A 13,377-nucleotide genomic window follows, 5' to 3' on the forward strand; every position below is an offset into this window, starting at 1 on the left:
TGGGTCTCAGAGTTCTCTGGAACTGGGCAGGAAGATCAAATTGACATGAAAATCTAGCTTTCAGGAACATTCAGCACTTAATGAGATTCTTGTGTGTGTAGAACAAAGACATGTCCTCTATTTGTGGGCAAAAAGAAAGAATTCCAAGCAAGTATATTTCCTTAGATGCCTACCAGCCTCTCCAAACAGGCCAAATGCTTCAAAGAAAAAGTAACCAATCTCTAGGGGAAACTGTAGATTAAAAAGCCATACTTTTTTCTAGCACCAGTTAATTCTTAAAGGCAGGACATAAATACACTTGTACTGCTAAATGTTTACCACATAACGGACACAGACAAAGCATTTATTTCTATCATGCTATTTAGCCTCACCCACAAGACTTAAGAGAGAGGCAGTCATTCTCCTCTTTAAAAAAGAGGAAATAGGTGTAGAGATCATTGTTAATTGCTCTTAGTCACATGGTAAATGGTGGAACATTAATTTGACTCCAGAGCTAGTGCTCAGTCTTGTTTGCCTTCAGATTAGCTATGAAACTACACATTGCAATTTGCTATTACTTATTTTCAAAACACTTTGAAACCTCAGGTGATTTTCCAACTGGAATCAGACATTAGCATTCTCATTGCTAATAGTACACAGTACAGCTGATTAAGATATGTCTAACAGTCTAGCAAAGAGATGCCAAATTAGTGATGAACTGGGGTTCCTAATTCATCTTGCCACACTTTTTGATTGGCAAGCAATTGTTTCTTGTACAATAGCAACATTTTGTGTTCTTGGTCAGATTTCCAACAAGCCCATAAGATATTTCTTCCTTGCTAAGGGACAGTTTTTTCATATGACTTGTAGGGAGCTTTTCAAATAAGTTAACAATACTATATTATGATACTCTATTTCCTCATACTGTCACTTTACTTCATAGGATCGTGGCGCCTTAAATCAAGTCTCTGTTTGTGAGAGTCTTCTCAATTTATACTCTATCAGATATAACAATTAGTGTGGGTAATTATCTGGAGGTTCGAGCAGTTTTCCTGGCTACAAGGAAGCTCAGCTTGTCTCTATTCCAAAGCTCTGAGAGAAGTAAATGTGATTTACAAGGGTTTGAGATTCCCCAACTAACACAAAAGCACACATGCCCAGAACTACAAGGCACCTTGCAGCTCTACTGCTCAGTGAAATGATAGAAACTCTAGTTACTCAGTGATCATTCATTCTGCCTGTCCAGATTATACAACCCAGGCATACCCAAAATATTCCCAACTGCTGGTATAATCCAACTTCAGCAGGAAATTGTTCCAAAGTCAACATTACAAGAACAAAATTGTAGGATTCATGTTAGCTATGAACAACATCTTTCTCTGGGATAAAAGTGGATTTGTTCTCTATTTTTAATAAAGCATTCAAGCTGATAATGTTAGTAGTCTCCAGTGGTCACTCTTTATCCTCATATTTTCACTGAGTGGTAGGAAAACTGAAAACTGGTCATTAACAGTTAGGAGGAGCTACTATTGCCTTTCATTTACATAGTTTAGGTTAATTTTAAATGAATCAGACTTATAGCATATTAAATTGGTTTGTAAAACTGAATTTTTTGTATTTTATATAGTTAAAAAAGTATAAGCAGTTTCATTGTTATATATCTGACTCTATAAATACACTGTTGGCTTCAAATCTTCTTTAAAAAGTTGAAAAAAATTAAAAACTAATTATCATATCCAGCAGTTTCACGTCTGGATCTATACCCAAATTACTGAAAGCCACACTGGAAACTTTGCACACCCATTTTCACAGCAATATTATTCACAAGAACCAAAAGGTAAAAGCACCCTAAGTGTTCTTCAGTGAATAAATTGCTGAACAAAATATTCACACAATATTATTCTGAAAATAAAGGAAATCCTGCCACATTACAACATGGATATCACTGGAAGGCATTTATTAAGTAAAATAAGCCATTCACAAAAAGAAAACTGTGATTCCACTTATATAATCTGGAGTAGTCAATAGTGAGACAAAGTAGAATGATGTTCACCAGGGCTTGTGGGAAGAAGAACATGAGGAGCTATTATTAATGGTCATAGATTTAATTTAGAGCATAAAAAAAATTTGGAGAGGATGATGGTTATGGCTATACCCAGTGTACCTTTACTTAATGTTGCTGAACTGAATACTCAAAAATTGTGAAAATGCTTTTATGCTATGTCTATTTTACTACAGTTTTTAAAAATTATTTTAGATGAAAAATTTCAGAACACGGTAGAATGCTAATGGAATAACAAGTATGTAGCAGACATCTTTGTTTTTCTATATAGATATATTTGCTTTCTTTTATTCGTAGTCTACATGAGTCTACCACTTCAGAGTTAACTTATTTGATGTTCATAATAATCATAGGAGGAAGGTACTATTATTATCCTCATTTATTAAAGAGGGACCCAAGTAAGACAACCAATTCTGTTCAATTTGCCAACATATATATTTACTGGGCTGGAGTGATAGCACAGTGGGTAGGGTGTTTGCCTTGCATTCGGCCGACCTGGGTTCCATTTCTCCGCCCCTCTTGGAGAGCCTGGCAAGCTACCGAGAGTATCTAACCCGCACAGCAAAGCCTGGCAAGCTATCTGTGAAGTATTTGATATGCCAAACAGTAACAACAAGTCTCACAATTTGTTGTGGACATTACTGGTGCCCTCTCGAGCAAATCAATGAACAGGTGGACAGTGCTACAGTGCTATATATTTACTAGGTGGATCTATAAAAGTATTAATACAGTTTACTTGCATTTTGCTGAATTTTTCATGCTATAAAATTAAGATGAATTAAGATAGAGAGCTCAGTAAGTAAACCTTACATGAATATCACATTTTTAAAAATTTATTCTTGATGATTTTACAAAAGTTTAGGTCACTATAATTCTCACTGTAATTAGGTACTTTTAGTAAAGTAGGTGATTACAATATTCATGACCACATATGTGTCACACATGCAGTGTTTTTTCTTTGAATACTAAAAAATATTGGAAGGTACTTTTTAGTAGACTGTCACTCAAATTTAAAAATCTTTTGAATTAAAATCTTATTTTTCAGAATGTAGACATTGCCTTCTTGTCAGAAAAACTGTCAGTGGATACCAACTGTTAACAGACTTTTGATGTGTTCTTTGCACTTAAAAGCACCTTTTCAATTTCAACATTACTGTAATACTCTATACTCTAATCATCGTGTTACATGGCAATATACTGTTATAAGTTGCAAGCTTTCATGTCCTCCCACTGATGTCCAGTTACGTATTATTCTATTGACATATCAAAATAAGGCAAGTAGAGGAGATATGGACTGCACAAATGTCCAATGAGAAAAAAGGGACTGAAATTTTCCAGGAAATGACAGAAGTACCAATGGTGAAGGTTCCTCCAACCAAGGAGCAGAGATTGATACTGAGAAAGGAACGTCTTTCATCAAAAGGAGCATAGAGGACTTGAGAGAAACCACTGCTCAAAGCCTCAGTCCCCTCAGCATCCCTGCATAGCCCTGTTCAACCAAACCAAAAGCTTACATGAGGACACAAAGGGTTTCAACGCCCTCCTCTCCCAACACATGGAGCAGTTTGCAAAAATGGTCTTCTTTGGGAAACCATCTCAGTAAGATGTTCTATTCTTGTGGTCCAACAACTGGAAAAGCTTGATGGGTTTTGTGTGAGGATAAAGATAGATTTCAGATGCATGTCCCAGAGAATGTCACCCCTAAATGGGATGGCTGGTCCAGAGGGACATAGAAAGCCTTGGGTGTTTTCCTTTTTATTTTTGGTTACATGTCATTTGTGTTGGGCTTTGACAAAAGGAGAGGCAAGACTAACGTGACTCCCTTGTTTTCAGACTGTGGATTGAATGTACACAAACAGTGTTCTAAGCACGTTCCCAATGACTGCCAGCCAGACCTCAAGCGGATCAAGAAAGTGTACTGCTGTGACCTCACAACACTTGTGAAGGCTCACAACACACAGAGACCCATGGTCGTGGACATGTGCATTCGGGAAATTGAAGAAAGAGGTTTGGGAAAGCTTTTTTTTTTTTTAATTTGAGTGATTTAATTGTCCTGTATGTTTTCACCATTGTCAAAGAAACTTTCTTTCAGATGGACTCGTCTGTTGTTAAGATAGTGATCTGCATGGACACCCTCATGCTCATAGAAACATATACGCCACATACAAAACAAAATTGCTTAATCAATTTCTTTTTCCTACAGAAACTATCCATGTATACATTCAATGCACTTTTTAAGTCTTTATTTTGAGTTATTGGATTTTTAACTTTACAAATCAGAGAAATGGGGCTGCAGAGCTTGATCAAGTGGTAGAGCACATGTCTGGCATACTCAGGACTCTGAGTGCCACAATTGGGACTGCATGACTCCAGCCACCACCAGGTATAGCCAGAGTGGTGCAAAGCACTTCCAGAAGTGGGTCTGGTACCCCCTGGAGCAGCCAGAGTGGACCTCGGCAACTCCCATCCAGTATTGCTGGGTGCAGTCCCTATAGGAAAAGAGAAAGAACCAGCAATGTAAATAAATGACGTAGCTGTATATTGTCAAAGCACCTTGAAAGTAAGAGAACATTTTAATCTTATTTGAATGGCAGAGGCAAGATTTGAATCTAGTCTTGAAACACCATGCTAAACATATTACCTAAACTATAAAAAAATTTAAAAGCTAAGTTCTAAACATGCTTCTACTACGTAAATAATCATTGGTCAGGACTAGAGTGATAGTACAGAGATTAAGGCATTTGTCTTGCCTGTGACTGATCAGGGTTCGATTTCTCGTACCTCATGGTTCTCTGAGTGCTTCCAGAACTTACTCCTAAATACAGAGTCAGGAGTAAATCTTGAGTACTTCCAATGTGGGCCAATGCCATACACATGCCCAAAATTCAAGAAATCATTTATTAATATATGCATTTCCTATTATATCAGTTTATTGCTAATATCAGTTCTTTATTCCAGGACAGTGAAAATATTTAAAAGATCTGTGCATGAGGCTGATCCAGGTTCAATTCCCAGCACCCCATATGGTCCTCCCACCCAAGTACAGAGCCAGGAGTAAGCTCTGAGCACGACTGAATGTGCCACGTTTCAAAGAAAAAAATTTTTTTGATAGTCACAATAGCCACCAAAGGAGGGAAAAAATGGCATTTATGCCATATACACGTTATCCCTGATGTAGACCTTATATATGCAGGCAGCACATGGTAGAATATTTCCCAGATGAACAAAGGAAAGCTGACAAATATGCCATAGCAGCAGACTCTATTGTTTCTTGTTTTTCTGTAATTATGTGGAACCTTAATACCCATATTCCAAGATTACCTCACTATATTTGATGGGAATCAAATATGGTTTGAACCATGGGAACAATTGCAAGGGCGATTAGAGGCCACCCTAAAAGCCTCTATCCCTCTTGGAGAACCTGGCAAGCTATGAGAGTATCCTGCCCACACAGCAGAGCCTGGCAAGCTATCCATGGCATATTCGACATACCAAACCAGTAAACATAATGAGTCTGATTCCCCTGACACTGAAAGGGCCACCAATACGGCAGCATTAGAAGGATGAGGAAGGAGAGGCTGATAAGATCTCAAGGTTGAACTAGGCTGCCAAAACGAAGAAGGACAAAAATGACTGTACTTTTCATGCATGTACACTGGGATCAGATGCATCCATCGAGGACCTGATGGTGCAAGCAAGAAAGATCAAGTACGACATCATTGGTCTGACCAAGACGAGAAGGCATAAATCACATCACGCCATTTTTGACACTGGACAAGAACTGTTCCTTGGAACATGTGAAAAAAAGAGGCACCGTGGTGTTGGTGTCCTTGTCAACACAAACTTGGCCATGAGCATTGATTCATTCAAATGCTAAAACCCGAATCAGACAATTACACTTGAATAGATGTGGCTCACTGCTGGCAGTTTTTATCTTCGTTGTCTACACACCAACATCCAATTATGATGAAGAAGAAATTGAGAAGTTCTACATGGAGCTAGAGAAGTTCTATAAAGAAGACAACACCTTGTACAAGATCATTGTCGATGATTTTAATGCCAAGATAGGACCAGAAGATCAGCCAAAGAATTCCATATTGGGACCCATGGCCTAGGATGGAAAGAACAGGGTGAGAGACTGAGTTTATCATGTCGACCAAGACCATCCATGGTAACTCACAGTTCCAGAAGGCCATGGGAGTCTCCCGGTGGACAATTCCACATCAAAACTGACCACATCATATTCAATCGAAGTTTTTGCCTGACTGATGTCACTGCTGTCCCAAAATTCCAAATGGGATTGGACCACCGTCTCCTTCATGCAAAATTCTACTTCATGGAGCATGGAGAAAGGGCTGCAAAGTTTAAGAAGAGAACTCCCAAAATGACCACCAACTGGGAGCTCTTTGGCACTGTTGCAGCAACATGGGAAGATGCCATCTTGACAACATTGACAAAGAATACAATCAACTGTCTCAGCACCTCCATGATTGTGCAAGGAATGCCGAGAGAGAAATAGACACAAAAAAACGCCTGTCTTCGAAAACTCTCAAACTCATTTACCAACATGGCTTGGCGCAAGCCTCAGGCAACCACAAGTGAATGTCTGAGCTCATAAAGCAGTGCAGAGAAGTGATAAAGGAAGACCTCAAAGAGAGAAGAGCAGCAGTGCTGGCAGATGAGGCAGAAGCCGGGAAAAGCACTTGCAATGCCCTTCTGTTCTTAACCAACTATAAGACCAAGATGACTGCTCTCTGACATCCTGATGGATCTATCACATCTTCCAGAAGGGCAATGGAGAAGATTACCCATGACTTCTACTTGGATCTCTTCCATTGCCACATTCACCTGCCCACATACCAAATTCCACAGGATGGGTATGTCATTCCCAATGTTCTCCCTTCTGAAATCCTATGTGCCATTTCGTTGGTAAAGAAGCAAAGAGCACCCAGCCCAGACAAGGTCAGACTCGAACACCTGAAGAACTTGCCATCAGTTCTCATCAATACACTGGCTCGGCTCGTCACACGCTACTGTCTGAATGCAAGGTTCCATCCCAGTGGAAAAACAGCAGGACCGTACTACTGTACAAGAAGGGAAACATCCACGACATGGCAACTATTGCCTGATCTGCCTATTGTCTGTCATCTACAAGCTGTTTACTCAAGCCATCCATCCTGAATAGGATTAGCAGAACACTAGATGAAGGACAACCATGCGAGCAAGCCAGGTTCTGAAAAAGATTCAACATGATCGACCATATCCACATGATAACCAAGCTCACTGAGGTTTCTAAGGAGTTCAAGATGCCTCTTTGTCTAACGTTCATTGGTTTAAAGAAGGCCTTTGATTCTGCTGACTGACGCGGTCATGGAAGCCCTCGCCAAACAGGGCGTTCAAACTGAATACATCAGGATCCTCCATGATCTATATTATGGATTCACTATCAGGATCTCACCATTCTACAAGGAAGTGATCATCCATGTCAAGAGAGAGGTTCTGCAGGGTGATACCATTTCACCGAAACTCTTCAGTGCCACCCTTGAGCACGTCATGCGATGACTGGAATGGGAAGGAATGGGAGTCAAGATAGACGGTCGGCAACTACACCACCTCCTCTTCACTGATGACACTGTTCTAATAACATCAAACATTAGCCAAGCAGCACAAATGCTGGCTGACTTTGACCAAGAGTGTGGAAAGGTCGCACTACAACTGAATCTCACAAAGACAATGTTTGAGAAACGGTCTTGTTCCTGACGTTTCATTCACTCTCAATGGAATGAACATGTCCGAATGCAACAGTTATGTGTACCTAGGTCGAGAAGTCAACATGATGAATGACCTGGCACCTGAGTTACGCAGGAGGAAGAGAGAGGCTTGGAATGCCTTCAAGAGCGTCGAAGAAATAGCTAAGAGAATGAAGAACCTCGGGCTCTGGGCACATCTCTTCAATTCCACTGTTCTTCCTGCATTAACATACGCCTCAGAGACCTGGGTCCTACAAAAACAGGATGAGAACACTATTTGGGTCTCCCAAGGAGGAATCGAAAGAGCTATGCTTGGAGTACCACGCTTCACTCAAATGAGAGAAAGAATCCGGAGTTCCGACCTCTGTCGACAGTCAAGAATCAGGGGTGCTATCTCTTTTGCCAAGGCATCAAAAATCAGATGGGCTGGACATGTAATGAGATTTGGAGACGACCGCTGGACTAGAGCCATTACTGACTGGATTCCACAGAATATCAAAAGATTGTGTGGCCACCCACCTATGGGATGGTCAGACTTCTTTGTCAAGACCCTGAACGATTGGTTTGAGGCTCTTAATGGTCCTAGAATGGACAGTCGCCATTGGGCTACACTAGCATGCAACAGGGACGAGTAGAGATGTTACTGGTGCCCACTCAAGCAAATCGATGAGTAACAGGATGTCAAGTGATCAAGTGATGTGGAACCTTGGGTTTGACATGTGCATCTGAATCTACTTCTCTATCCTCTCCAACACTTTGGGGGATTGGCCAGGTGTAGGACAAGCAAAACCATAAGACCTAGAGCAGAAACTTCATTTTTTTCCTTCTGAATATAATGCAATCACCTTTCCAGCATCACTCATTAGAACTTTATTTTCCCGAATCTATTTGTATGATTGGTTCTTTAAATGTATAACAATTGTAATCCTGTTTGATTAGTATATTCTTGTGTTTATGATTGACCAAAGATGGCTGTATAATTTGAACTGTTTCCATTAAAAATAAAACCAAGGAATCTGGGGCGATAGTACAGTAGGTGAGGTCCTTGCTTGCATATAGTTAACCCAGGTTCAATTCCCAGCACCACATATGGCCCCTGAGCAGTGTACCTGTAATATTTTTACACGTGGCCTGGCACATGAGCTAGGATGATGCAAGGGAGAAAGCAGGTTGCTGTCTGAAGCAGTGCAATCATATCCACTTGTCAGATGAACAAAGATAGCTGGAAATCATGGTTGATGAAAATCTTAAACATTTTTCAATGCCAGACAAGAAGTGGAGCTGATCCCCAGCACTGCACAAGCCAATGAAGAGAAATGTACATAAAAAATGGGCCGGGCACATCCAAATTCTGAAGGCAGCGTATATCCTAATTCTGTACATAAGTCTAGATGCTCATCTCCTAAGAGTGTGCAGTGTGAACAGGAAATCAGAGTCAGTTTTAGGTATTTCAGAAAGCTACAGCTAAAGCCTTCCTCTCCTGGATTCTCTCTTAACAGGACTACAGTCAGAAGGCCTTTACAGAGTCTCTGGATTCACTGAACACATCGAAGATGTAAAAATGGCATTTGACCGAGGTAGGCTTGCACTTGTTTGAATGCCTTCAACTGCTCCTTCACACCCTTTTCCTTGGGAACAGGCTTTATTCACAGTGAAGAGGGAGATTAGAGCTGCTGGGAGCTATTTTGAGCAGCTAAGGATTGATGATGTATGAATCTCATGGCTCTTTACTGCCTGGGGAAAAGTTTGCATTAAGAGTGGATTGTGCCCATAGGACCACATAGGCATGTGTTTTTAAAATATTGACTGAGGGCTTGAGGGACAATACAGTGGGTAGGGTGCTTGCTTTGTATCTGTCCAACCCAGGTACAATCTCTGGCATCCCATATGACCCCTCCCCCCCAAATATGCCACAAGTGATCTCTAAGCATAGAGCATGGACTAAGCCCTAAGCACCACCATGTGTGCCCCCAAATCCAAAGAGAAAAAGACTGATTGAGGGTTGGATCCCTAACACTGCATGGTCACTCGAGTACCTCCTGGTGTGCTGCTCACCAAGATAAAATCCTGATGGAACGGGCAGCCAGCATTCTGTACCACTAAACTCTGCATCTCCTGTTTTGGGGTCCTGTTGATGCATCTGCCCAAGCTCCAGGGAAGGGAATTCAGGGACAGGAAGCATTGTAGTGGGGAAGCAAATACAAGTTTAGGAGGAAATTAATTCCCTTCTTTGCTTACCACTGCCACACATGTTCTATAGGTCATATTCTCTCTTAAGTCAGATAAATACCAATTTTGGGTCTTAAAAAAATCACCAGGGAGGCCCTGGGGACTCATTCAGAAAGTTGGTGAGCCCAAATGCCCGCTGCATACGTTAGAGCTTCACTCAGGAGCACTGCAGACTGGCTCTGATGACCTGGTCGCCTCTCTGCAGGCCCTCAGCCTCTCCCTCCTGAGTGTTTAACATACCCACAAGGCTGAATACTCTGCATCTGTTTCCACAGGCAAGCACCTTAGCTCCCAGGGCTCTGTCTATCCAGGACCTGTTGGCATCTCACAAACACTCATCTATTAATCAGGGGTCATCTCCAGTCTCCCATCCTCTGTGGCTCTTCCTGACCAGGCCAGGTCTACCAAGAGTTGTTTCTTCTCCTCTGGCTCCCCCATGTTTTCACTGGTCCCCAGCAGAGCATCTTCACAGCTCTGTGTCATGGCAAGTCTGGCTCCCCAGGGATGGAAGTGGCACAAAGCACAAAGGGCCATTTCCCTTGATGGACGAGGCCCCCTGTGCATGGCACGTTGCAGTCTCCATTCTCGGTGGTAGGTGTGGGTGGAATGGGATCCATGTGGCACAGCTGCTGCGCTTCTGTGATGTCTGTGCAGCCATGGCTTTTTTATGCTCAGGCAGACATTAGTTTTTTGTTTTATTTCAAATATCAGTGTCATAGAAAATGCTGCTAGTCTTTATATGATTGAAATGGTTTTGACACAAAATTTTTATTGTCTGTGACAGTTATGTAAAGCTGATGATATACTAATGGTGAAACGTAACTGTCCTGATCATGATTATAAAAATGTACATTTCCTGTGCATGAGGGAAGAGTAAAGCTTCCCAGTTCAAGGTCTTGGGAGACTGAAGAAGAATGAATCAAGTTAAAGAAAACATCACTGGGGGTCAGAGAGATAGTACTGGGGTTGAGTCATTTCCCTTGCTTGCAGCTCTGGTGGCCATTGATCAGGTTCAATTCCCTGGCACCATATATGGTCCCCTGAGTACCACCAGGGATCACTTCTGAACACAGAGCCAGGAGTAGCCCCCTATAAGGTGTAAACTCTGATGTAAATTAAATGTCACTGGAAGAAAGAATAGAAATGGAAGATATTTATTTTATGTATATAGTTTTCTAATTCAAAGGATACTCGTGGAACTAAGGTAGCCTTGATTTTTTTAATTCTAAAATTAGACTATTATTCTATATTATGAACATCAATAACCAGAATATGAATTAATCTTCTAAATTTATGTTTAGCAAACTTCTTAGGGCCAGAATCCAAATGACTATTTTAAATCTATTTCACTACTCTTGGCTAGATTTCCCTCTCACCAACTTCATTTTGTTACTTCCTGTGTCTGTGTAGCATTATAAGTCAGTGAGCCCATACTCATGAGAAAACATTCAATGATGTTTCATCTTTCATTCAGCAGTGATGCCTAATCTTTTTTTTCTCTTTCTTGGCATGCTTTAACTTGGTGAAATAAGTTACTAATTAGGATTTGGATCACTGATTGTTTTTCAGATGGTGAAAAGGCAGATATATCTGCCAGCATTTACCCAGACATAAACATCATCACTGGAGCCCTTAAATTGTATTTCAGGGACTTACCTATCCCTGTCATCACCTACGACACCTATTCCAAATTTATAGAAGCAGCAAGTGAGTACCTGGAAGTTTATATCTGTATCAGAGAATTGAGTACAATGCTCTGTGTGTGTGCACACACATGCGTGTGCACATGCTTGCGTCTGTATGGGGGGGGGGGGGGCGAGGGAGGGTGGTTGGGATCAACACCCAGTGATGCAGAGGGGCTACTTCTGGCTCTGCACTCAGGAATCATTCCTGGCAGTGCTCAGAACCATATGAGGATTGAACCTGGGTTGGCTCTGTGCAAGGCAAGAGCCCTATTCACTGTACTATGTCTCCAGCCTCCCTAACTACAATGCTCTTTAAGAAAGAAAATGAAAACTTGTGGTCAACAATAACAGACCTGAGAGTCTCCCTAGAGAAATGCATTTGGGAGATGCCAGGAGCAGAGAGGGACCTAGATATGCTGATGGGGTGATGCTGGCAGCACTCTGCAGGGGTGGGGATAGCTAATCATATGCCTGAGACATTAATATTAACACTATTAACACTATCATGCTGCCTAAATTAAAAAGAAAGACAGGGAAACCTCTAAACTCTAAATTATTGCTTGTGTGGCTTCCTTTGCTATAAGCACAATGGGACAGATACAAGAAAATGAGGCACAATTCACCCACAAGTTGAGCCATTAACCAGTCAAGGGCCTGGAGTGGAAGTGGGATGCTGGGCAGCTCTGGCCCCCATCATTCCTGTTCTGCTGGGAACCAGCACAGTCTGACCTACTCTGTCACAAACAGAAACATTCTTCAGTGTGGACTGTACAGATGATGAACTGTTCTCATCCACTAAGCGGAATCTCACTGCCAAGTCACACCCCACATTTTACCCATTGATGCTGCTCAATAAAATGCCTCAAGAATATACTATATTTGGGCTAGAGCGATAGCACAAGGGCATATGCCTTGCATACGTCCAACCTTGGTTCGATTCCCTGCTCCCCATATGTTCCCCCAAGCACCACCAGGATTAATTCCTGTGCATAGCCAGGTGTGACCCAAAGGCAAAAAAAAAAAAAAAGATACTGTATTTGTGTCAAGGACATATAATTTTTTGTTTGTTTTGAGGGGGCCACACCCAGTTGATGCTTCAGGGTTTACTCCTGGCAGAGCTTGGGGGACCGTATGTGATGCTGGGGATTAAACCTAGGTCAGCCACATGCAAGGCAACTGCCTTGCCTGCTCTGTTAGCTCTCTGGACACTCATTTTATCTTTTCATCTACCTCATGAGGTTAATAGTATAATCCCAGGGCCGCTCTGTTAGCTCTCTGGACACTCATTTTATCTTTTCATCTACCTCATGAGGTTAATAGTATAATCCCAGGGCCACACGTTCAGATTGTGTCCCCTGGCATACCACCAGAAAAACCCCAGGGGGCCCTCAGTCTGAGCTCAAGCACCATCACGAATGCCCCCTATTTAAACAGATTGGAACAGGGTTGGGTGGGCCACAGCCAGCATTATCAGAACTTCCTGGCTCTCTGGGATCACTCTTGGTGGGGCTCAAAGGACCATGGAGGTCGCTGGGGATCAAACCCAGGTCAGCCACATATAAGGCCCTACCTACTATACCATTGCTCCAGTCCAAGGCCTCAGTTTAAAATATATATATATATATATATATATTATAATATATATATATATATATATTATAATATATATATA

At 41.6% G+C, this 13,377-nt stretch overlaps 1 protein-coding gene and 1 long non-coding RNA gene across 3 annotated transcripts in view; one reads left to right on the plus strand and one right to left on the minus strand.

The window, feature by feature from the left end:
* Positions 1 to 13,377, plus strand: part of CHN2 (chimerin 2) — a 344,324-nt gene that overhangs the window by 325,218 nt on the left and 5,729 nt on the right. For both annotated transcript variants that reach the window (XM_056117938.1, XM_056117939.1), the window contains 3 exons: positions 3,875 to 4,048; positions 9,291 to 9,368; positions 11,590 to 11,727. In XM_056117938.1, the coding sequence (XP_055973913.1) occupies positions 3,875 to 4,048; positions 9,291 to 9,368; positions 11,590 to 11,727 (390 nt within the window). The remainder of the gene's footprint in view (positions 1 to 3,874; positions 4,049 to 9,290; positions 9,369 to 11,589; positions 11,728 to 13,377) is intronic.
* LOC130027310 (uncharacterized) overlaps positions 4,333 to 13,377 on the minus strand; it is a 32,392-nt gene continuing 23,347 nt past the window's right edge. Inside the window, exon 3 of the long non-coding RNA XR_008793036.1 lies at positions 4,333 to 4,530. This is a non-coding gene — a long non-coding RNA (uncharacterized LOC130027310). The remainder of the gene's footprint in view (positions 4,531 to 13,377) is intronic.

The sequence above is a fragment of the Sorex fumeus genome, unplaced genomic scaffold (genome assembly GCF_029834395.1).
Source record: "Sorex fumeus unplaced genomic scaffold, SorFum_2.1 ptg000037l, whole genome shotgun sequence".
NCBI classification, from domain to species: Eukaryota; Metazoa; Chordata; class Mammalia; order Eulipotyphla; family Soricidae; genus Sorex; species Sorex fumeus.